Genomic DNA, 26803 nt, shown 5'->3' with positions numbered 1-26803 from the left:
TTGCATATACAATTTGGAATGTTGATTTACCAGTGCTTCTATTCACAAAATTATTCTATGCAAATTCTGGTTGTGGTATGATTAGATCCCACCCTTTGGGTTATCACCTAAGCACCTCAACAGATTTCCTAAACTCCTATTCGCTACTTTTGTCTGCCCATTGGTTTGTGGATAATGCGCTGAGCTGAACTTCAAATCTGTTTGTAGCTTCTTTCACACAGTCCTCCAAAAGTACCCAACAAGCTTAGTGTCTTGATCTGAAATTACTCTCTTTGGTAGACCATATAGTCTCACCACTTTGCTGGAAAACAATTCTGCCGCATGAACAACATCATTAGTCTTTTTACAAAGAGTGAAATGTACCATATTTGAGAACTTGTCTACTGCCACAAAAATGAAATCATGTTCTCTTGGAGTCCTCTATAAATCAAGAACCATAGTTACAAGACTCAGACTGGCCTAGAACTTGATAAGTTGGTTTGGGCTCGGACTCGATGTTGGGACTTGGAAAATTGAAAAACCCAATAATGCAAAGATTTTTTAGGATTTAAAACTTCAATTAACATCAAAGACACAATAGTTGAGATAAATAAAAGCTACTTTGCACACATACACCAGTTTACAATGTACATTGATCACATAAGTATAAATGCAAATTTCTAGAGGAAATAAGTTGAACTAAAATTATATAGAAGGTATAGGTTATTAATTATCATCATGTTGAGTATTGCGTTCGCATTGAAGACTATGGGTAGTATCTCCTTTGATGTGGACTATGAGGTTGCTGCCTCGGAGTGGCATATTATTATCAGTTGTTTACAATATATTTCATGTCTACCATGCAAGTTATTTCATAACAGCTTTGTTAAAAAAAATTGTTCGTAGTAGATTCGAAAGATCATTATGAATTTTTGGAATGATATCAAGTATATAATTGCTCAAGTGTCATTATCTTTTAACTTTGTCAAATGACTGGTTTAACAAACATTATTTTCCAATCTTTCACAAACCTTAAAATTGTTCTTTTATTGTTTTGGAGATGTTGAATTCTTGAAAGGAAAGTATTTTATTTGTTGCAATACTTTCCAATTTGAAGTGCTGTTTTAAATTTTTAATACTTGGTCTCTAGGACTTTGTGATATCACACTGCTTTTTTGGCATTTTTTTTGGAGAAATCCTATTGGCAATTTCCTTCATAGACAAACTGTTATGTTTTATACATACTACATGCATGACATTTTTTACTACTCTATGTTGGTTGCCTTATTGGGAATCACCATTACAATTTTTTGAAACTTGCTATTGCAATATGATCATATAAGCCAAAGAAATCATTAAAAACAATTAAAAGTTGTTTATTTTTCACTTTATGGCTTAAGAGGCCATGATAGAGTCCTGGCCACTAGATTTGTCAAGTTAGAGTCGAGAGGCCGAAAAACACTCACAAAATGCTTCCAAGATGCACAGAGTCCTGTAACACTACTAAGAAAAAGGTCCATATTAGTGTCCTCCCATGGCCTCTTTGGTAGAGGTAATGATTGATATAACCTTTGTTGGAATCATTCCTGCCGTTACACCAAAAGCTCCACCTATCAATGAACGTTACAACAGCCAGAGACAAGGATCTATGGGAGGCGGTTAAGCACATGTCACAAATCAGTCGGTCTATGCTGGACAGAGGCACCAACCTAGAGGGGATGGAGGCACCGACCTCCCAAAAACCCCCCCTTAGCATGATCCAAGAGATTTGAACTTGTAACCCAACGCTCTAAGACCACTTGTTCAAATCACTACTGCCGTCACACCAAAAGCTCGAGCTGTCAATGAACTTTACAATAGCTAGAGATAAGGATCCACAAGAGTAGTTAAGCACATGTCACAAATCTGTCGGTCTATGCTAGACAAAGGTGCCAACCTAGAGGGGATGGAGGCATCGACCTCCCACCAACCTTATATTCTATTTTTCATTTGATGTATTCTACAACTTTGCACAAACTTCTTAACGTCTTGTTGCAATTGTAGCTGATAACAATGCTCACTAACCAGAGCAATGGTTTATCTCGATCAAAGTGTCCAACCAATTCTCCACTATGCTTCTCCTTGATTGGGTTCTTCCTCATGGAACTCTTTGGAATGTACAATTGGCTACCTTTGAATAACATATTGTCTTGGATTATAAAATCTAACTATCTGGTCCTGTCTAGAGTAACAGGTTCTATGCAAGCTCTTCAAGTTTCGCCAAAATTAGAATCCTTGGGTATAAACTCTTGAGTTTTTGGAAACTAACAATTTTGATTTGCATCTTTGCTAACAAGTTCAGCCTCTTGCTCAAGGCATCTTCAACCTTATTAGACTTTCTACTCTAGTGTTTTTGAACAAGTGTAACTCTACAAAAACTGAACCTATATTAAATGCCTCTGATTCAACTTTCTTTGGCTATTCAAATATTGTAAAGCTTGATGGTTAGTAAACAAAACAAACTATTTAGGCAAAAGATAATGTCTTCATTTCCTCAATGCCTGAACTATAGCATGAAATCTTGATCATAAGTAGAACATTTTCTTTTGGCATCATTCATCTTCTTGCTAAAATAAGCAATGGGGCTACCTTCCTGAATCAAAAGAACTCCATTGATATTCCACTAGCATTACAATCTACTTGAAATACCATAGTAAAATCTAGAAGTGTTAAAATAAATTGTTTAATATTTTTTTTTCAACTAATCAAATTATTTGTTGCTCTTGCAATCCATAAAGGCTAGCCAAACCATGCAAATATCTCACCTTAGTAGCACTCTTTGGAGTAGAGCATTCAAGGATAACCTTCACTTTCTCTGGGTCCATTTTAAGAGCATCTGCATAGACTAAAAATATCGGGTCCTTCACACAACTGTACCTCTTCATGTTAATCAACAACTTTTGTTCCCTCAGCTTCTCAAAGACCCTACGAATATGCATATATATTCTTCAGTGTGTTATGGAAGATCAAAATATCATATAAGTAAACAGTAATAAACTCACTACAAAATTCTTTCAATACCTCATTCATGAGCCACACGAATGTGCTTGGTCCATTGGTTAGTCCAAGTGGCATGACTAACCACACATACAAGTCCTCCTTTGTCTTGAAGGTTGTTATATATTTATTTCCTTTCTACTCTTTAGATTGTTCTTTGTGAAGTACGTGGCTCTACTCAAATAGTCCATGATGTCATCCATTCTTGCAAATGGAAATCTTTACCTGATGTTGGGGATAATCATAAGCTTTATGCCCTTTTGCACTAGAAATGCATTCCAAAAAACTTCCTCTTCCCAATCTTCATCCTTTTCCTCTTCCTCTTTGATCTCTAGTGTTTTAATTGCAACTATGATAGGTATTATCTCCCTTAAAATTCTAATTATTAGAGTCATCATTCTTATTCTAATCATTTCGGCCTCCATAAGACCATCCACTAGGCTTTCCAACATGACCTTTCCATTTTGCTTGCTCTCAAACTTGTTCAATTTTTCTTCTATGTTCAAATCAAATTGATTTGCATCTTCAATGATATACATTCTTACCATTATCAACTCTTATTGAATACTCGACCTCAACCCTTTATATATTAGACCACCTTCTCATTGTTGGCTTTAGAATGACCCATTTTGATAAGGACTCAATATTAATCTTTTGTGTACCCCTGGATAATTTTTTTTGCTTGCTTCAACCCTTGTACTTCCTTCAATAAATCAAGCTCATAGTCAACAAGATTGAACAGTCTCTTCAATTTGTCCCACATCCAATCCTATCTTGTTATCTTCTCCTTCCCTTTTCTTTTTTCTCTAACTGAACTTCTTATCACCAATTTTTAGCATGACCTTTCAGCTTGGCCTTTGTGAATCTAACCCTCTCAAGATACTTCATATTCAAATTACTCTTCCATATCATTGATCCAAACAATCAACTCTCCTAGATTAAGATTTCTAGAAAATGTGGAAACTTCAATCTTTGGTCTCTTTCCAATCTTGGAAATGACCTGCAAAAACTTAGACTAGTCAGGATCTCTCACCATTTCTTGCTCTTCTTCAAACTATCCTTCTTCTTCAGATTCATTCTCACTTTCGTCTCTTGCCTTAATATTAGCTCCTCTACGCAACTCTTGCAATGCTTGCACTTGTCTCTAGGGGGCTCTAAAACCTTCTATTGTCACACTAATGATTCTTCCACCACGGTTCCTTCATGGAGGCATTTTCCTTATTTCTTGAACCCACAACCATAGTCTTGGTGCAAATTGCTTCATGTTCAGTGATCTATTTACACACTCCAGAGCTTATGCTCTGATACCACTTGATGAAGTGTATTCTTGTTACTAGCTCAAATACAAATAACACAATAGGGAAATAAATAGAAAATTGAAAGAACTCAATAATTGCAAAAATAGAAACACTTGATTTCTATTATCTTTAATGAAATGACATTACAATATTCAAGAAATAACATGCTACAGCCACATGGGCATTTTCATTACAATAATCTACAAGAACAAAGCAACAATCTATCCTTTGTAACTGAGCCTGAAACCCATCTTCATCTCTGTATATGTAGCACCAATAACCACCTTAGAATATTGTAGAATGTAATGTCCTTTTGAAATAGTTTTAGTTATAAATAATAATATACAATCATGTGATAATTATAACCATTTGTTAATTATGTATAATAAATGATTATCTAAATAATAGATAGTTCTAATTATAACCAAATGATTAATGTTTTTGATTAAGGGAAAAGCAGGTTTTATAGGGACCTGAAACCTATTACTATATCGAATAATATGTCGTTAAGTTACAAATAGACCATTGGTGTTGGACGAGATAAAATCAACACCAAAAAAGGCAAGCAGGTCAACAACGAGACACAAACACAAAAAACAACAAAAACAGACAACCGCAAACTAGAGACAAAAAACCAGAACACCCTGAATTAGATTAACTCCTAAATGGTGTTAGAGACCTCTTCTCCCAGATTAGTCATCCTCTTGACGACCTTTTTGAGATCATCTAGATCATCAATAGGAGCCATAGCCATCATCTTTCTTTTGCTGGATCTGGTATGCTTTCCCGAACACTCATAGTTATCCTAGTCTTTGTTAGCATCAATGAGCACAACCCTCTTCTCCATCTTCCCTTCTAGTTTTTGATCCGACATATTCACATTGTTCACACAAGCTTTCTTGAGTTCAAGCTATGCTCTAGGATTTTCTGGAGGGTGTCTTCCATTTTCTAAGCACGTGAAATGAGGGTCAATGCTTTTCTCCAGCATTCTTTTGGTGTTACCCTCAGCCTCTACAAAATCAAGGACCAACTTCTTCTCTTGTGCAGTCCACTGAGTATTCTTTCCCAATCCCTAGCCAACTTGTCATTCACATTGATCTCTCTTCAAATTTCGCAGAGAGGGCCCTATTCTAAGATTAAGGCTCTTTATTTCATGGAAAGTCCACTTGTTAACCTTGTAGGCACTTGAAGATAACGACCTTGTAGTTTGCAATGCACCAAAAGGAGGGTCCTTGCCTTGGATATTTGTATACTACAAGTAAGCAACCACATCTTTGGGTCTCACCATGTCCTCATCAAAATCAGGTGGAGAAATAGGAACATCATGGATAATGTTACTGGTGAAATCTTTAAGAAGTGGAACATTGTTTCCTTTACCAGCCAAATCCTTATACTTGTCAGCAGGGCCAACCGTAGTCTTTGTCTCTTTAGTAGTCTTAAAACAGGGGAGCCAATACACATTTCTCCTGGGGCAAGCTTCGCGTTCACGAGCGTTCCCCCAACAACATCCTTGTCAAAAATCACATAAGATCTTTGGGGAGGGCCAACCATTGGGGGCCCTTTAGTAGAGGACACTTCTTCACTATCGTCCATATGATTTCCCTCTTCCCCATCGAAGGTAGGACTCTTATAGGCCGAATTGGGAAGGGGTTTCTTATTCTTTTTTTTTGGACAGATTAGTGTCACTATCTTCGGTACCATCCTCAACATTTTCCAATAAATCTTTTTCTGGGGCTTCTTATTCTTCTTACTCTTCTTTTTCTTAGCCTTTAAATCCTAATCATCCTTCGACTTGTTGGACACACTACCCTCTTCAAGTCCCACATGGGAGGTACCCTTCCCATCCCAACTTTCGTCAATTCTCAAATTGGGGTTATCAACCTTCTTGCTTTTCAAATGGTTATACAGAATCAATGTTACATCCCAATTTTTGCCTTAATTTCTCTTAGTTAAAATTAGCCGTTGAACCAGAATAAATTTTCAAGTTCAAGTGAAGTTAGTCGTTGTTCCATCATGGTAGTTATAGCTGTTGTTTTATTTATTCATGTTCATGCGAAATTAGCAGTTATCTTAAGGCGTTGCATCGATTTAAAGAACTAAATGAATATATAGTTTTTAGCCGTTGTGTTCATGTGAAGTGGATATAGTTTTTAGCCGTTGTGTTCATGTGAAGTGAATATAGTTTCTAGCCGTTGTGATCATGAAAATATTTTTTTTAGCCGTTGTTCAGTCAGTTATTATTTATGATGAAATTCCTAACGATATTATTTAACAAATTATGAATTATGAAATTGATGTTTTGGCGAGAATGATTTTGAAGGTTGCAGGATAAAGACTCGAGAAGGAGGGGAAGCATTACGAAATGAGGTCATACGGAAATGGAATGATCATATGACCTAGTTGTCAGGAATATCAGGTTTGATCAAAAGTCGCCATGGCAGGATTGTTAAAGCTTGATAACAAATATCAAAGTGGGAAGTTACATGAGCTAAAAATAATATAAGATTAAAAAAATTAAATAAGAAAATTCTTACCTTTAGTTAATAGTAATATCATTTAATAATATATCATTATTTTGATTAAAATCATAATTAAATATTTGCAAAGTGGCACTATTATATTAGATCTATAATACAATAATGTCACCTTGCATATACTTAATTATAATTTAACCAAAATAATAATATAACATTAAATTATATTAATAAAACCTTTTTCCACCTTTTGTTCCAACGATTCATATTCCAATCGATGGAAATTCAAATCGCATTGTAGTCTTGTAACGACAGAAGTTGTAAAGCTGTGCAACATCAATTTATATGTGGTCTTTGTCGTTTTCGAGCAATAACAACAATTCCCATCTATTTATGATTCCGCCATAGTCTCAGAGTCTCTATATCCTGCAACCCGAGTTTGTCCTTTATCTTTTTTGCTTTGAATCCTGTTCTACCCGACTAAGATTCATTTGCGGCATATACATTTAATTTGGTTAAGAATCATCGTCTATTTTGAAAGACGTATCACTTGCAACCTTAATTTCTTCCTAGCACGATATCATATTGCTGAGCAGAAATGAGAGCTTACTTGCGTATCACTGAGCAGTGGAATTTGCGGGTAGATTGAAGAGTTTTTAAAAATAGGGCACATTGAATCCGTAGCCAAGTAAGGATATGATAAATCTTCTTAACTTCTTTCACTCATGTTTTTCTCAGTCATTTCTGGGTCGAGTTGGTACTAAATGTAAGAGTTGGGTGCACTGAGTAGGATCCTGCTGTTACCATGTGCTCATCATATTAGAAATACCAACAGAGAGCTTGTACCTATGAATAATAATAAAAGTAGTTGATACTTATGATGGTGTCAATAAAGGAAGTAGTAAGACTTTTGTTCTCATCTTATTTTGTTTGTTCTTACCACTTCATTCAACCATGTTTTTGATTGTAAAACTATACCATTGTCAACCGTGTCATAAATCTGTTGAACTGTGTCATGAAATGTTCTGTCCCAATCAATCAAAATCAGTAATAATGATCAACTTTGAATACCAAAGAAATTCTGAGCATGCAGAGTCATAATCTTATGAAAAAGTATAAGATGTAACAGATTCAGGCACCGAGGAATCACCAATCAAAAGATCTATTGATGGTGTGAGGTGTAGATGAATCTGACAAAAAGAAAAACGAGAAAGACATCAGTAATTGATATTATACAAAATAATCTGAAAAGCTCATGTAATTCCACTTTGATAATGAATTGTCAAGCTGAGCGGTGGAGATCGGGTTATAAAAACTCACCTCTGAAATCCCTGGCCAGGGCGATAAAAGGGCAAACATGCCACAACAAAATGATCGCGTTGTTGTCCTGATACTTTAGCTATTCAATCGAATAGCTGTTGGGACCTCAACCCACCTGAGTACTCCGATGACTGGATCGATGAACATCCCGAGCTTGACCTCAGGGTAGGGAGGGCCGTTCTATTTATTTAGAACTTGTGGGGATAAGTAAAAGGTCCACGGTTGGGAGGTTAAGCCTACGTTAATGCTTCTTCTCTCACCAAAGTCAAAGCTTGGTCAATTAATTGGATAAGACTCTCAAGTAAATTAGTACATATCTTTGTTTTATTTAAGTTTCTTTATTTCTTTTATGCAATATATATAACTGAAATATTCTTTCTCTGTAAATAGATGTATCATAAATTGAATCTTTTTAGTATGATAGTTTGCAGTTTTTCTTACAATAGTCTAGATCAAGATTAAATTTCAGTATTTTCAAACGTTAGAATGAATTTGAAAATTCAGTAATTAAAATAGATTTAGAATTTAGATTAACTTCAGTTTTAGTTTAGATATATTTCAACAGATAATTAGAATATTAAAATTCAGCTGATTTTGTAGTTGTAAAAGAACCTGATGTTACAATCAAAATGAGACCTTGGTGCAGGACCATCTTCTTAAGATTCTTCTTATGGTCATAAATGTTCGCATTCAAAGATGACAACATGAAAAACAAAAAAGAAATGTGACATTTATGTCTACAATGACTCAAGTAAATGAAGTGAAAAAGATGAAGGCACATGAACCTGCCATTCATTGTGAAGAACTCCACAATGACTCTGAACATCCACTTCGAGAAGGGTTTGAATCAGTCAAAATCATAGAAGGAATTGTTACCTTTGTCTAGACAGAGTCTCCCCCCCCAAGTCTTGGGATACTTAACAAAAGCCTTATTAGCAAGCTTCTTGTCATTGTAATATTTCATTCCATCAATCGACAACCCCATGGCTTCCACAATTAGCTCCTCATTAATGGCAAAACTCATGCCCTTAATGTTGATAGTACCATTATCTCACTCCCTCACAAAAATGTCACTAACATTTATGCCATACCCTCTGAGCTTTTCCACAAGCGGCATCACCCTACCTTTAACCAGCTTGTTCCATATCTCCATGTCTCTACGAACATGTTTGTAGGTAGCAGGTTTGAGCTTGTTGAGATCTCCTCTCATACTACAAATTTTGTTCTGAAGCTCTTTCCAAATACAGAGATAAACACCAGAAATCGCCATAAATTTTCAGAGCACAAAGCCAAAAAGAAAACAATAAAATGTTCGAAGGCTTCAAGTAATAATACACTTGTTGTCCTTCCATATAAACGTGTAGATCCTTGAAATCGACTGTGTCATCATAACTTGGCTTGCTTCCTATTATTCTTGTCATGATTAATGAGGCTAGTCAAAACATTATTAAATCTGCCCTTGCCTTTCCACTTTTCCTCGTTATTGTTATCATTGCCAAATTTGCTATATAGTCAGCCACCTTATTATATTCCCTATAAATATGGGAAATTTGGACTTTCTTAAATCTTCCTACTATAGTTTTGAGTTCATTTATAATATTCTCAATACTCCAAGATGCTGGACTTTCCCCTCTCAAACACTTAATTATATTAAGATAGTCATCTTCAATCCAAACATTGTCTGCCTTCATATCCTTAGCCAATTTGATACCTTGAAGGGTTCCCATGGCTTCTGCAAGGTGGTTGGTCTAGGTACCCAAAGGGAGTGCGGGAGTGCCATTGCAGAGATAACAATGCCATTCATATCTCTAACCACTCCCCTACATCTAATCGACCTAGGATTCCCCTTAGCCGCCCTGTCAAAATTGATTTTCGTCCAACCATTCGGAGGATGCATCCAACATAGGCCTTCCCTTTTCCTTCTACCAAGTTTATTAGATAAAAAAATATTAATAGAAAGGTTCCTGTTACATCCCAAAATTTTGATCTTTTAAAGTAATCTTATAGCCATTGTAATGGTTAGTTAAAAACTCTCAAATGTCATGGTCTTGTGAAATGGAAGTTATGGTTAACCATTTTGATTCATGTGAAAATGACTCGTTAGTTGTTTATTGTTATTTCAACTAAAAATGAATGCTTATATTTTAAGATAAATGTTAGTGGTGGGTAGCCGTTGTGACAATTATCAGTTATTGTGTTTTCTTGATATTTTGATTTAAAATGGAGAAACATTTAAATGTTTAATAACACAAGAGAAACAATAACCTTCCTTTTATTTTTGAGACCGTGGTGTGGTCAACAGATATATATATATATATAAAATATAATGACACCATGTTATTTTTGCTAACATCTATAATTTGCACCTACATGTATATATACATATATGTGTGCGTGCATCAATATAATGATAAAACTTGTCTTAATTTTGGCTCCATATCAATGAGCGGTTGCCACCTTCATATCAGCATTATTCCTTTTAAATTTTGAAAGATATGAGAAGTTTCTTGTAACCGATGTTTGGCCTTGATCAAGACTTCCTGCTTGTAACCGATAAAGTGATGGGAGGCTTTATTTTACATTCCTCGCAGCTAAGGACAAGCGGACAGTAAATCATTTCTTTCTCATACGATTGCTCTAAGCAAAGTTCGTTCATTTCTATAACTCTTTAAAGAGACAAGTATTATTCCTAGTTTATACACGATACCACAATTGCAGTATCAGTCATGCTTTGCTAATAGCATAAGAGGCATTCCCGTGTTGAAGTTGTGTTGTTAGACCATGACAATGGATTCTAAATCTTCATTTCAGGTGATGAAATCATTTCGCAAGTCTTATTTCATATTACATATGCTATGTCTTTTACGATGCATTTCTTTTTAGATGATTTCCACTGTGAAATGAATGAATACTATAGTAATGTGTATCCACGATCATGGATAAGCATCTTAGCCCTAACCAAGGCTCAAGAGTATATAGAATTCTGAAAAATATCAAAACTGTTTCCCATTATATTATAGTTCTTTTATCCATGCATACATTTGCTAGTATAGACCTGCACAATCAGGCCTGAAGTTACTCCATTATAATCGTTGAGCAAACACTTGTAAAATGCATAATCATGAACATTTTGCATAGAGATGGTTCCTTCATATTTCACAAGGTATTTATCTAACTTATATAGTGGTATTATCCATATACCAGTTGAGATAAGAATCAGTTTGGTATAAAAAAATTCTGATTGATAAATGAATACAGAGATACCAGAAATCTCCTAGGATGCACCCAAAACTAGTGGACTCAAGCATAAATGGGTGAAGAGGAGAGGTATCCCTGTAAGAACAAATTGAGAATTAGTAACTAAAGTACGTGAACATTTAAAATTGCTTAGTCCAAGTCAGCTCATGGTCGTCTAATGTATATTCTATTGTCAAGTTGAGCATTGGTGATCGAACTGTTCATCTGCCCATCTAAATCCTTGGCCAAGGTAGATTAAAGGCATGCTTGCCACAATTGATCACTAGAGGTCAGAGTGCTAGCTAACAAAGGGGATGGAGGAATTCCTCAACCTTGTCTACTACTTAGCCGAAACTCTAACACTGACATGCTCGGATGGTAGGGATATGGTGCCCCAAGCCTAAACTCAGGGTAGGGAGGGCCTTTCTCATAAGAGATTGTGTGGGGATATGTTAAGTTCCACGGTTGGGAGGTTAAACCTAAGCCGATGCTTCTCCTCTTCACCAGGTGTCGAGGCTTGCGCAACTAGTTGCCAATTATTTTGATACATGTATAATTCTTAACTTTTTGCTCGTACATACTTTATGTGTTACTTTTGAAATGCATGATTGTATATATGGTTTAACATTAAGTTTCAATTTAGTGTAATTATAGAAGTTAGTTATGAAAGTTATATTAGTTTTCTTTCATATGAAATTGAAATAGTCGTTGTTTTAATTTTGTTTACTTATTCCCATACAATGCTTTTAGTTGATAGTTTTCTTTCTAAATGAAGCAGTGGATATAACTACCTTATGTCATTCTGTTATGAAAGCCTGTTATAATCTATGAATATGTTCTCTATTTTCTGCCTAGAAAAATGGTATGTTACAATTCTATCTTTGAGTAATCTCTAGAGCCTCACAAGAAGCTTGATCATATGAGTGGGAGTTTTTGAGAGATAAGAGGTTCAGGTTCTTCGTAATATTGAACATGATCTTTTGTGCAACAACTGAAGACTGAAGATATTAATCTCTAAAAACTTTGTTATTCCTCTATTTCCAGATCCCCCAAATAGTGTGAGGTGCCATAATATTCCAGAGATTCGACAAACCAAAGTTTTTGGAAGGACGAACTCATTGTTCCACAAATCCTTGCAAAGAGTTAGGCATACCCCCAGATACATTCCATTTATCAAATAAAATAGTCTACACCTCAGAGGTAAATTGGCACTGAAACAATAGATGATAGGAAAACTCTTCATTCTCAAGGCAAAGGAAACACCTGTTCGGGATCATAAAACCTCTCTTGCAAAGATTATCAATGGTGAAACATTTATTTTGAATAAAAATCCAGTAAAATATATTAATCTTAGGGATAAGAATCTTGGACTGGACCTTAGCCCAGTATGGGGAGAGAGCCTCCTCACATGTCAGGAGAAAAGAAGAAGCCACAAAGAATTGACCACAAGAAGAAGCCGCAATGAAGATAAGACTCCCTGGGGATCAGACCATTCAGCAATTTCCGGATCAGAATAAGCCTCTCATCCATGGTTCCAATATCTAACCTGTGCTGATCCACCCAACGATCTGCCACATAGTGTCTAACTCTCTCTTTACAATAAGCCATGATTTCAGCAAGCTCCTGCTTAAAATTCAGGGGGGTATAATCAAGTCAAATGATTAATGTTATTTTATTATTAATATGTAATTATCATGTAAGAAAGATATACAGGCTTAATTTTAATATCATGCACACACACAATTACTACCTTTTAGGGCTTTAAACTAGTAGACTTATTAGACTTGTTTATGTTATATTAACATAACATATTATCTTTGGATTATAATGTTTATGTTTTACTAATTCTTACTAATATTAGAAGTAAACTATCCTAATCACTCGATGAAGCTTTTAAAATAAATTTGTATAAAATAATGTAAAATGTAAATAACATTATGCAAACTTCCCTTTATGCTCCATTTTTCTTCTTTCACCTCCAATTTAATGTTTTTCTTGATATGGAAATTGCACTCATATGTTCGAAAAATAAGTATGATCAAAATAATAACAACGAGGATACTCGAATCGTGGCTAGCTCAATAAGGAAGAAGAAAGCCCAATATAAAGAAATCCAATTTAAAAATTGAATGGTTACAATAAAGAAATAAATTGACAAGAGGGAAAAGAAGAGCTAATAGTCAATTTACTAAAAGCCAAATAATAAAATCAATCTGCTAGTTCCCTCCAAAAACTCTAAAGACATTTAAATATAATCATTATTTAAATGTGACATAAAAAGGGAAATAAAGCCATTTGGCTATTAATATATTCAAATGTGAAATAAAATACATAAAGGCATAAATAAATGAAATTTATTTAAGGGGAGATTAGGAAATGGGTAAATCAATTAAATGATTAATTCCCTAGGAACAAACATTAGGATATTAATTAAATTATTATTCAAATTATTTAATAAAACACATGAAAATGTGACAAGGTAATCAAAATAGATAACGGGATAGCAAATAAATTAAAATGACTCACCATAATAAAAAAAAGTCTTGAAATTGACAAAAAATGGTCAAAATCAACCAAAGGCATAAAAAATGACTATAAAGGTGACCTAGGGCTGTTGACAGTTTTTTTGTGTCTAGTGCAACGCTGAATGTTGTTTTGAAGAAAGTTTGTAAAATTGCATAGAAAAGTTTCCCCAATAGACTAAAGGATGGAGAGGCTTGATGCCCTCTTGAAAAAATTGGCGAAAAATTGAATGAATAGGCCAATTTTGCAAAAATGACGACAAGAACACAAGACCAAAAGAAAACAAGATTGACCAAAACAAGACTGACCAAGGAAGGACACAAGCTAAGCCAAAAGAGAAACAAAACCAACATGAAAGGACACAAGACGAAAGAGAATCAAAGACAACATGAAAGGACACAAGACGAAACCAAAAGGGAAAAAAACAAAAATAAACTTTGCTTTTCTTGATTACTGCACTATTTGTCTTTTTGCAGAGTTCTTTCTAGAGCAATTCAAGTGCATTGCATGGCGACATATACGAAGTCAAAGTGATCTTGTGATCCTTTCTGCATGAAAACAAACTTGTTGTAGACAAGGAATGCCCCAACTTGTCTTGAACCATATGTATATCAAGAGTCGAGGTATGTGCGATAGTCAACAAGTGAATGTGCCAACATAGACACCTTGCATACCCCAAAACATCCCACAAACAAAAACCATGAACCATCCCAACCACTCACCACTCAGTGGCATTCTTGAGAAGCATAAGAACATGGCAACAAAATGCAATCAAATAAAAGGCCATGAACCATCCTGGCCAGTTTCATCACTCGGTGATATCTTTTAGTAGCATAGGAACATGGTTGGAATGAAATCAATGAAAGATAAGACTTTATGAACCAAGCAAGCCAATAGCGAGTTAGATCTAATCACTAAAGTTGATAGATTAATAATAAAGATCGATGTGTTTGGTTTCAGGAAGGACTCATCTTGTATAAAACAAATGATGGATCATGATAATGTCTAGCTTGGGAAGGACGAATCTTGTATAAGACAAGTGATGGTGGGACAAAGTACCAAATGCTAAATAATGATGTTGGCTGATGTGTCAAGTTTGATTGGATTGATTCTGACTCAATAGAGGAGGTTTGTCACTTGATACACGATTCATGAAGCACAGGTTTCAACATCTCTTGATTATGTTTGCTGAAACGCTTGCCTTGTTGCAAAGGACATTTTTTTGAAAACAAAATAAAAACAACAATAAAAATTTGTGCTGGAAATCAACACATAATTGCTTTCGATTTCAAAAGTTATATAATTTTTTTTGGATTTTTAAGATATTTTTAATTTTTAATTTTTTGGTTATTTTAGATTTTTAATGCTTAAGCTAGATGTATTTGTTTGCCCGAATGTCTAACAGGGTAGGGAAATTATTATGAATGGATGAATGGTTTGATGGAATGACAAAGGATTAAGGATGGTGACTTTATCATGGCAATGGGGATGATTTGACTCCCAAGGACTATTTGACAAGGGAAGAACATGTTCCTTTTTGCACGCTAAGAGATGGAATAATGATAGGATAAGGTAATGACATGGTGCACTGAATTTCAAGTGATCTACAAGGATGGATATGTTAAGAGGCTTTTGAAAACATGTTTTGCATTTACGTCCTTATTTTATATCAAGATCAAGGGATGGATTTGGATAGGATAATGATACAACAAGTGTAGGACACAAAGGGATAAGCAAGATATGGCCTGAAAGGCCAAATAAGGACTAAAAGGAATGCATATAGAACTAATTATAAGGACCAAACAGGATATGGACAATGTGAAGTAGACAGGACACAATATGCTTATGAAGGTCCTCAGTCTTGTCAAGATCGAAGATGGAAAAGGGAAAAAGAAGATGTAAAGAAGGATAATAGATATGAGGGACAAAGGATAATACTCAATAGATATGAGTGACGAAGGATGTGATGGATAGGATAAGATGGATGAAGCCTTCCCCCAAGTATGATAGGTTGGGGGATATGATATAATGACATGGACAAAACCTGCCCCCACGTATGAAACATAGGATGTTCATAGATTATGCATGACACTTGTTTACCAAGTTTTCATCATGGTACTTGCCTAAAGTGCTTGTTTGTTAGGTTTTCACTAGTGGACAAATGTTTTTTTTCCTTATCATTTTTTTGATATCACCTAGACATTTGTTTGTGAGGTTCTCAATAAGGTGATGGAATTTGCTTTTTTTTTTTCTTCCTTCTTTTGACTTTTTGACCTTCTTGGATAATAGTGTATGCATATGGGAAATGGACAAATAAATCAATCATCTTATTCTTTAGAAATACTCTTGAATGATATACAATAATGGACCATAGTTATTAAAGGTGTACTCAAAGAAATTGGTACGGTAAGGAAATGGATGGTTGGATGGAACATGATATAGATTTATGGAAAATATTGGATAGGATGGATGGAAGGATAAAAAGTAGGTGCTAGATAATGGAAGGGTTATAAGAAGATTCAATTTTGAGTGGATGGGAATGTGGACAAAAACAACATTGACACACATCTTGAGGGGTTTCCATAGTCTTTGTGTTCTATGGGGATGTGTGCCCACACATTTCTCCTCTCCCCTGTTCCCACTGATAGAATATGCCATGAATTATGTAACTTTCCTTGGCATTAAATTTGAAACGTTGCACTAGATAAGTAGCCAAGAGCTTCCCTTTGTTTTTCATCAATGCTTTCTGAATGTTTGGAATCTATTTTTATGTTTTCTACACCTTCCTGATTTTCTTTCCTTTTTCTTTTCTCTATTTTAACTAATAACACTACAAATCCATATTAAAATAATAATTCTCAATTATGTTATCTAGCTTGTGGTTTGTGGTATTTGTCAAAAACTCGAAAAAATTAAGTAGACTTTGGATAAGTGTTTCTCTGTTTCTCTATCTTATGGTTATCGATTCAAGTCAAATGTTCAATAAAAGTTACGAAACTGCCGTTATTATAATTTTACTTATACAAATTACATTTACAAGGAGGTCTTATGCACCAAACCGTATTGTCTTGCTCGTCTGTGTTCAAAAAGCTACTTTACCTTTGCTGTATATAAATTGCAATCTATGTAAATAATACCTATAAAATAAGTCACAACACCTGTTGAACTTTGGCCATGAGGTCGAAATTTGGCTAAGATCAAAAATGGAAAAAAATGTTAAAATTCATACGTGTAAATAGGGCACATTTTATTAATAAGAAAAATCTGAAACAACTCTATTGGGAAGTTTCTTTCAAGCCGTAGGAGAAGAAATTAATGGGATGTAGCCCTACTGCAACATATGCATGACAATTTTTTCACAGCTTGCAGCATGTGACGCTGTACTCTGTATTAAGAGAGTACAAACACAACTATTTTTAATGAATTGTATTCAATGTTGGATTACAAGGGAGCTGAGCTGAATCAGACACAGATCATGCTTCATGGGCAATATCCTTTAGGTTGGAGAAGCTTAATACAACCACTCTTTTCATTTTTAATAGTTCAATTTTCTAGGTTTTTTCTTTATTTTTGTTTCTAGTTTTTTTGTAATGAACTCAATATCTATTATGTTTTAAACTATGCACATTTGTTATTTAATTTTGCTTTCTATTCAATACTTTAAAATCTAACATTTTAAGATGTATAAATTTGATTTTTAATTATAATATACTTTTAGGTTAATAGTTAAATTGTAATATTTATTATTTATATATTGATAATAATTAAATTAAATTCCTTAGTATATTAAATTTTTTTTTTTTGACCAATAATTTAAAGAATAATTATAATGTATTGAATTTAATTTAATTTAATTTAATTTTTGATCGGTAATAAGTATTTTATTAATTCAAAAAGACATAACAAAGCCACTTCAAGTTGTTTTTTAAAACTTTCCACCCCAAAAACCACTAGAATCAAAGATAGGTTTACTGAATACAACCCAAAAAAAACCCAACAAAGCCCAAAATTCATGAAAATCAACATTGAACGCATACAACGACACAACCCAGAGACACATTAACCCATACTAGCAAAATTGGGTATGCCAAAAATGTCAGAGACCAGATCCAATCATTAGAGAAACCACCACACTGCCTCCTCCCTTGAGAAGTTGGGGAAGGATGATCCCCTACGCTCACTGCTACTAGAACCCTTGACACCACCAACACTGCCACCATCTCGACCACCACCACTGCAAATTGCTCTTCTTGGTGGAATTTGACACCAAGGAATAGGGATGCCTTCACTCTCCAAAGGTGTTATCAATTTCACCGGAGTATGCTTCACCCTTGTCCTCTCCACAACCCTCGCCTCTCCACTTTTGATATTTGCAGAAAAACTAGCAAATCCCTTTGTCCCTTCTAGACATCCACCATTTTTACTGACATTGGTCAAGACAAAGTCCAAATGTCCAAGGGTTGCATGTTCTCGTCACCACCACCAGTGAGTTGCCGAAGGCCATAATTCATGTGCAAGCCCACACCCAACTCTGCCCTAGCAATGATCTCCTCCATTCCACTAGCCCCCTTGGACCAAACACACAGGGGAAACCAAAATGTCCAAGTTGGTCATGGGCCTTAGATCTGTGTTAAGAAACTCTCCCCAAACATCAAGCACACAACCTCCCAAAACTCCACATGATCGAATTTGAACAGTTTCTTGATCCGTTGCATTGAAATCGCCCCCTTGAATCTAGGCAGTTGGCTTAGCGACTCTAAAGAAAAGTTTGTCTCCATGAATAGAGACACTCTGAGTTCAAGAAGGAGAGCAATCAAGAGCACAATGCTATACTACTCACATTCCCGCCTTTAAAGACAACCAAAGCCTCTAGAAAAACTCCCATCCTCCAATATGATGTCGAAAAATCTCATCACTCTATGCTATGATGGATACGAGGTAGAAGAAATCCTGCCCCAAACAATTCACACACTACCAAATCACCCCTGAGTGAATTCATCACCAATTTAACCAGCTCAACAATACATTATCCACCTCCAAATTCATAAATCCTTGACTTCACAATGATGTGACATCAGGAGCAAGATTTAAAAAATCATTTCCAGCCAAAGAATCAACACCATTCCCTATCTCAAAAAATTCAAGTTTGTCCACCAGTGACCCATTCACCCCTACATTAGATAGTTTGTCTGCAATTGTGTGGGCCTCCCAAAGAACATGGGCCACCCCAAAATCAACAAAATCCCCCATAAGGTCTCGGATCCTCCGAATATGTTCGTTGAGATACCATGTATCCATCTCTTCTTTTCCTATGCCATTCACAAGAAGTTGCAAATCATCTTCAAGATGAAGCCTTTGCACCCCCAATTTTTCGGCCATCAAAATTGACCCAACTGCCACTTGGCATTCTCCTTCACTGTTTGTACTGTCTGCCAACCTTTTTGCTCCTATGGTAAGGATACTCCCTTTCTCATCCTGAGCCACAAAACTGGACTCCGAAAGGCTAGGGCTGCTTTTGGATGTGCCATCAAAATTAATCTTAATCCAACCTTTCTTTGACGGAGACCACCTCAATCCACTTACCCCTTCTTGTTGAGTTTTAACCCTCAAAGGCCCATTAATAGGCATAATTTATTTAAATTTAATATGATATTGCTTTATGAATTTCAATGAATTTTACTGTCGACAAACATGAACTTGAATTTGAACCTTGTGACATGGCTTATATTAGTGTGGCTATGTGATGCATGTGTGTATATAATTATTTATATGATATATACTTCAGTATATGGAAATCTATTTTAACTAAATGCTATAAATGAAAATCAACAAACAAAAATATGGTTTTAAACCTCAGTTTGGATTTGGGTTCAGATACAGGTTTGAGATTTGGGTTTGAAAGTCGTTCAATTTTTTTGGGGAGGGTTTGAATTCATTTTTGGCTTGTCCGTACAAGAACATGTTTTTAAAAAAATATACATGTGTGTCTATATACGTATATGTATATATATTTATATATATATGCAGCAGCAAATAAGTTCATACACCACTAGGCTAATAGTAAAGCAACATAGCAAAATACACAACCTTATATATTAATGTTTTAGTCCAAATGATATATGTTTTACCTTTTTGGTCATTTTAGTAGTCTATTCTAGGGTTGGAGGGTGGATTGATTAAAATAGACCAATTCTTTTATTTTTAAAAAGTCCTTTTTTTGGCCAATTGGCCTGGGTCCTGTTGCAGATCTGCAAATTCATGATAAAAACAACAAAATTTTTGCCAGGTTCAACTGACAGAATTTGGGCAGACTTTGAAGTTCTGAAGCAGACTTTTGCAAGAACCTGACCAGACTTTGGGGTTGCCGAGGAAGAGTTTGGTAACATAGCTTTAAACTCATGTAACTAAGCTGGAACTTATTGACACAGTTTCCAGTAACAATAACTGCAGTTCGGTATTATTTTAAAACCGATAAAAAAAACTGCAATTCGGTATTGTTTGAAGGAAAGACTAGGGCATGAGATTGAAATTTCATATCCTTCAGGGATAAAAACAAACTAGTACAATTTATTAGTTATTGACATTGAATTCGCAAACGGAAAATACACTTGTAATGAACAATTCAGAGTTGAAGGAGGAGCATATGGGAGAATTTGCCCTTCTGGTATCTACTTAGAACATAAGTGATAGATTTTCTGCCAATAAAACCTGAAGCTCATGTATCAATTTTCTGGTTAAAGAGAGAATATGTTGAAGGAAGCAAAATGTGTCAATATGTTGAAGGAAGCAAAATGTGTCACAAGGGGCAAAAAGTTCATATCCTTGAGGGAATGAAATAAATATTAGAATACTATAAAATTTCCTTTCTGCCACTTTACTGGTTATTCATAATTAATATGTCTACACTCAACTTGCAACTTGGCAAAGCTCCTTAGACACAATTATGACTCAGACTTGACAACTGAGAAAAAGCTTGGCAAAAATGAATGAAAAATTATAAACCTTGCAGAACTCAGGAAAACCTGGCAAAACTGCACATAGAGTGAGTTTTGAGTATAGACTTGCAGAGCAATCTCTGCAAGTTCTGACCTGCAACTTGCCCAAACTTGCCCATGAGCAAATTAGTGAGTTAATGCCCTCTGCAATGCACAATGTTTGCAAGTTTTAAAACAATGCCACATGGTATTAAAACTATCACAAATATTTTGAGTGCAGTGTTAGTGCATTTGAACTTGTATAGATTACTATGGAGTAGTCATTTTTACAATGGGATTCACATGTGAGGGAATAGTTTTTCCATATTTAATTGACAATTTGAGTTGCAGTGTAAGATTTTAAACTGCATTGAAAAACTTAAAATGATAGCTAAACAAATATTTTTGTATATAAATCTGACTATTGAAATCTCGCTTATTTTATGCACTTGCTGGTGGCCACTCAAGTTTCTTTGGGATGTTCTCATTTTCTCTTCAATAATCTATTTGCATTTCCTTTATAATATAATAATAGTAGATTTTCTTAAATTGCAGGCGTCTCTCTTATTGACATTGAAATCTATGCTTTTCTATTTGTACCACTGTTGTTTCCATTTTGAGGAATGTGTGTCATGCAGTGGTTAGTTATGTTAGTCACACTCAAATATCCGTTGGTGGCTTTTGTCTAGTTGAAGTTCTTAAATACCACATATGAGATTGTGTGATGTATCATATGTTGTAAATTGCAGTTTGATCTTTATTGTAAAGTGTGAAGTGCTGGGCTTTCTTTGGCAACGTGAATTTTGTGCATACTGGTTTCACCATGGCTCAACCCAGCAGTAAAGTAAGTGCATTAAATAGTGGAAAGTTATTTGTTTCATTTCTGTCCTAAAAACTGGAGACTCTTTATCTTTACTTATGCAACTTGTGGTTGTTTATCAGTAGGTAGCATGTTCTAATGATCTGATTAAATTGCTGTATTGATATTTACAGGCCAGTGGAGTTGACAATACATATCGAAGAAAATGGGACCGAGATGATTACCTTGAGCGTGCATGCAAGCAAGAAGTGTGCTTGTAGTCTTTATTCCCTTTCAAAACATGGATTTGTGGTGTTGATCTTTTATTTAAAGGCTTTTCAAATGTTTGTGATTGATTTATAACACAGTTGTAAATCTGCCATGCAGGAGGAGGAAGATGAAAATTTTAAAGCTAAAGGTCTTTAAATTAACTCAGTGATTAACTACAAATGAATGCATGTTCCTTCCCATTACCATTTTTTCTTAGAATTTCTTAGTTCAAGAATTAAAATACTAACATAACTTGCATAAATTACATTGCTATTTCTTAAGGTTCATATATGGTATGTGGATAGTTCTCAACAAATTAATTCACGAATGAATTGTTCTTTTGCAGCCAAAGTTCCTGCTGTGCAAAGGAAACCGTTGAAGCATCGAGATTATGAAGTCGATCTGGTTTCTCGCTTAGGTAAAACACAGGTAAATTATTAATTCATGGATGAATTGCAACTTTGTTATCAAAGATCTTTGTTTTTGCAAAGAGATCATTTGAAACATGGATACAATAAAGTTGGTCTTAGTTTAGTGTATTATCTATTTCTTTAGTTTTGATGGATGCAATATCTCTTTTCATTTCCCTAGATTTCATGTTAGGCCACTTCTATAAGCATATGACAAAGGTGCTGGTCGTGGTTGTCTGCACTTATGACTTGATACTTGCACCGCAACATAATGTGCAGCTCCATTATGTTGCATTTTCTTGTGTTAGAACTCTCTTTTAACGTGCCTTTCAATGACTGGCAGATTATCATGTAGGGCAGATATGCACTTGCCACTCTTTTGATCTGTTCAATTTATTGGAGTTGCCTTTAAATATTACACAATCTTTTTGCCTGATTTTAATGTGCATGAATTGTTTACGTGCAATGCCTTTCATTACCAAATTTGATTTATTTTTGTTAAAAACTCAAATGCTTGCAAATATTGACCATGCTTTTCTCTACACAGGTTGCCAGTCCAGTTGCTCCTTTAAGCCAGCAGTTGTGTACTTTTTTTCTTTCCTTTTTGTTTGATAGCTAATGGCCCGAAGCTTAGATTAATTATTATTTGTTGTAATTAATTATTATTACGCATTAAGCTCGAGTAGACTCAAACCTAAGCCCTCCAACACGAGAGGTTAACAAGTTACCATTGTGTTGTTGGCTCTTACCTTTTATCTTTCTTTGTTTATCAAATATTCCATGAAGAGATTAAGGAATTGTAATATTTACAATGTATAGCTCTACTTATTTTTTATTAGAATATTCCTGATTCATGAAGAACACTTTTGAGCTTTGATATTCTTTGTTTTTGGCTAATCCTAAATCTCTAAGCTCGATCTGGTTGGGCTCCAAATGAGATATTCATGCTGAAATTTATATAGCATAGAATAACTGAAATCCGAAATTCTCTTCTCAATATGTAATTTCTTGAAGAGATTGTTTGCATTCTTTATTGAGTACAGTAAATTGGATGCCAAGCTTGGGGTCTTATAATTTATTCAAGTGCTGACTAGGGATTTAGATTTGTGATCTATCTGCCTAAAATGAGTCCATGTTTAATTTGAATCTGAAAGTATCTATACATGATTCAGACATTACTGTGCAAGTTATTTCTGATAACTTGCTTAAAGCCTTAAAGCTTCTTAGAATGAATTATAAATATAAACTAATAATTCGTGAATAATACTGCAAACAAATATAGAAACAACAATATGATGGAATAACAATAAACAAGTTCACCAATATCACTCAAATTAATGCAGTATTGAATCTAGATTGCTACCATGAGCAAAGAGGAAAATGCTATATTTTGTGCACAAAAATATATATTTCTTTCACTTTGTTGTTGGTTGAGCTTTTTTTTTTTTATTATATATTTTCTGTTTTTTTGTTAGATACATGGAAATGTATGGGAAGATGCTCTAGTTTTAATTGTTTCATTTGGAGCTCATTTGATCAAGTTACCGGGGAAATAGAGAAGACTATACTTTCCTTTTAAGGAGTCAAACTGATGAACTGGAGAGTTTCACATGGAGGACAGATGCTCCTCTGACTCTAGTTTCATCTCCATTTTTAATGATTAATTTTGACTTCATATGCAAAAATTATGCCACCATTAAAATTTGATGGAATTCTGATTGGAAACCTGGTGGACAGATGAAACGAAGTGTTAGGAAACCTTTTCATGACATCTCATGAATGTTATAGTTACCATGTCATTGTCCACAATTCTGTAGAACTAGTAAACCATGCATTACCCATAGGCTTTTGTTGCATCCTCCATGTAGAGTAGGATGGTTTTTGCAGTTATGTTGATTTTCTTTAATTTTTTCCCAATCATTGTTGAGTGAATCCTATATGTTGAAAATATCGCATTTCACTATTTTGCACTTCATTGTCATTTCAGGCTGGATATTACTGCAGTGTTTGTGAATGTGTAGTGAAAGATTCAACAAACTATTTAGATCACATAAACAGGAAAAAGCGTAAGTTTCCGATTTCTGATCAGATCTTATAAAAATATTGCCAGAAGTTTGGGAGTTGTCATTTGTCAAACGTTGTTATGTTACAACGGTTAAATGATCTTTATATTTTTCTTAACAGATCAAAGGGCATTGGGTATGTCGATGCGAGTTGAACGAGCATCTGTGGAACAGGTAAATACTTGGAACATTGGGCATCCCCATGTGGATATGGTTAAATGATATATTTTGTATGTTCTAGTTAACAAATATTATTCTTAAACGTAAATAGAAATAAATATTGCTTGATGAGTTTAAAGCACTTCTTTTTTAGCTTTATAAATGTGATTATATTCATTGTCTTCCCATTAGAGGATTGATGTGAAGATGAGAATGCTGATTGTCCTCAATTTTAATTCTTTTTCCAACTGGCCTGTGATCACTGCTCACCTAGATATTACATCTTAGAGTCTAGATAGTGTTATGCTCATTAATTGATCTCTCATCATTGTTCCACCTAGGTATAACATCTTAGATAACAATGAAATATATTTAAAGAGGGAAGAGAAAAATCTGAATATCACAGAAAGCCTTGAGTTTTATTACTGCTTAATAAAACAGTTTCTTTGCTTTAATGAGAAGGGCCCATCGATGTAATTGGAATCTTCTGCTTTATTTGTGAATAGGAAGTAGACAGTGCTATGAGATCTTGTGGCATGCAAATCAAGAGTCCTGGAAAGCCAATTCATAAATCATCCCCAGGAGCAATAGGTTAGATGGAAATGCCTATTGACATGCTTTCAAAAATTAGTTCAGATATCTGAGTCAGAAGATAAGTGCTACTGTTGAAATTAGTACTTTCACCACCCATAGTTAATTATAATTTCTGCATTCTACAGACCATGTCAAAGGCTAGGAACCTGAAACACCCAGAGGGTGACTAGACTAAGATGCTCGAAGTATGTATGAGGAATGTATCATATCTGAGTAATCTCATGCAAACATCAATGGCTCTGCAGTAGGAGGGTAGCTGTTGAACACCATGCTCCATATTATAATTATGAGATCATTTCACCAGTTTTTCGTTTGGGAAATTTTATCTGGATATCACAATGTTAAATACATTTCTTTAATACTCTTATTCTTAGCTAGCTACTTTTTTTGGTGAAATACCAACATTCGTATTTTGTCATAGGGGAATTTTATCTGGACATCACTATGTTAAATTCATTTGTTTAGCACTATTATGTTAAACTATAGCTTCAGCAGAAGTGAAGTATGCTATACATATGCTAATCACTGTTTTGTGTTTACTAATCTATACTTACCTTAAGGGTTTCGATTGCTATGATTTATTATTTATATTGGTTAACTGACCAATCATTAGTCTAAGAATCATGAACCCGTATGGCCATGACCCTACATGGCCTTTGGTCACGTAGAGTCATGTCCATATGGGAACATGACTCTTTGCTATTACATTTAATATACTATTGCCGGTGAAGAGAATCATCAATCTCAAAGGTAATGATCTCCTTCCTTCAGCGATACAATCTGCAGTATAAACAATAGCATTATTAAGTTATTCCAAGTCGATAACATAAGTCTGAAACAGTATATCTCTGTCTTGAATCAACTTCAGATTCAGTAAGCATACATATTGAATTAAATAAATATCATATCAATATTTCTGCAGTAATAATCAGAACAGTTGAAAGCATATATCTGTGTCTCTCTATCAAAGATCCTTCATTCTTTTACATGGTATCAGAGCCTTCCTGATAGAGAACCCTGATATATAATTTGATTACATTCCAGAAGTGTTAATATCAGATTTTAAATCTTTTCAAATCAAAATGGTGAATCATGTAAGATTAGTCGATCGACTTGAAGGGGCTTCAAATTTTGCATCATGGAAAATCAGAGTAATGATTGTACTATGTGAAATCGAGTTAGAAGAATTAATAGAGGAAAATAAATCTATGCCAAAAAATGATCCAGACAAAACTTGAAAAAGACGCAACAACAAAGCCATGAAGATCATCATAGATTCAGTTAGAGACCACATTCTTCCATCCATAGCAAATCTTAAGACAATCTTTGAGATGTTCTCCACTATAAAGGATACTTTCGAAATTAATAACACACGCGGATTTGCTTACATTAAAGCAAGATCTATTATACATCAAGATGAATAATGGAGAAACTATTACGTCCTATTTCCTAAGAATCTTAGAGTTGAAAGATCAACTTGCGACCAGTGGAAATCAAGTAGATCACAAAGAACTTAGCATTATAGCCCTAAAAGGACTACCACTATCTTGGGAGACATTTATTCATGGGCTAAGTTCTTGACCACAACTTCCTAAGTTTGAACTACTCAAAAGCGAATGCACTCAAGAAGAGTCAAGATTAATTACGAGAGGAATCATTTCAAATCA

General features: G+C 34.7%; 2 protein-coding genes across 6 annotated transcripts in view; one reads left to right on the top strand and one right to left on the bottom strand.

The window, feature by feature from the left end:
* Positions 1-26803, top strand: part of LOC149547880 (uncharacterized) — a 72800-nt gene that overhangs the window by 5214 nt on the left and 40783 nt on the right. For 3 of the 5 annotated variants that reach the window (XM_089791931.1, XM_089791930.1, XM_089791929.1), the window contains exons 2-8: positions 21591-21685; positions 21835-21909; positions 22028-22058; positions 22257-22339; positions 22868-22900; positions 24308-24386; positions 24505-24557. In XM_089791931.1, coding sequence (XP_089648057.1) covers positions 21665-21685; positions 21835-21909; positions 22028-22058; positions 22257-22339; positions 22868-22900; positions 24308-24386; positions 24505-24557 — 375 coding nt within the window. In that variant the 5' untranslated portion in view covers positions 21591-21664. Of the gene's footprint in view, positions 1-8274; positions 8417-21590; positions 21686-21834; positions 21918-22027; positions 22059-22256; positions 22340-22867; positions 22901-24307; positions 24387-24504; positions 24558-26803 lie in introns of those variants that run through there. The other 2 variants (XM_089791933.1, XM_089791934.1) reach the window with 2 other exon arrangements.
* LOC149547881 (uncharacterized) lies at positions 18926-19495 on the bottom strand. Its single transcript, XM_089794202.1, has one exon. It carries the CDS (start codon positions 19493-19495, stop codon positions 18926-18928), a length of 570 nt encoding a protein of 189 aa, XP_089650328.1.

The sequence above is a fragment of the Cupressus sempervirens genome, chromosome 7, assembly GCF_028749045.1.
Source record: "Cupressus sempervirens isolate cs-2001-9-10 chromosome 7, ASM2874904v1, whole genome shotgun sequence".
NCBI lineage: Eukaryota > Viridiplantae > Streptophyta > Pinopsida > Cupressales > Cupressaceae > Cupressus > Cupressus sempervirens.
This window is presented reverse-complemented; position numbering and strand designations above follow the sequence as displayed.

Excerpts from the sequence above, each read along its gene's own strand:
- LOC149547881 (XM_089794202.1), bottom strand. The coding sequence starts at position 19,495 with ATGCCTATTAATGGGCCTTTGAGGGTTAAAACTCAACAAGAAGGGGTA.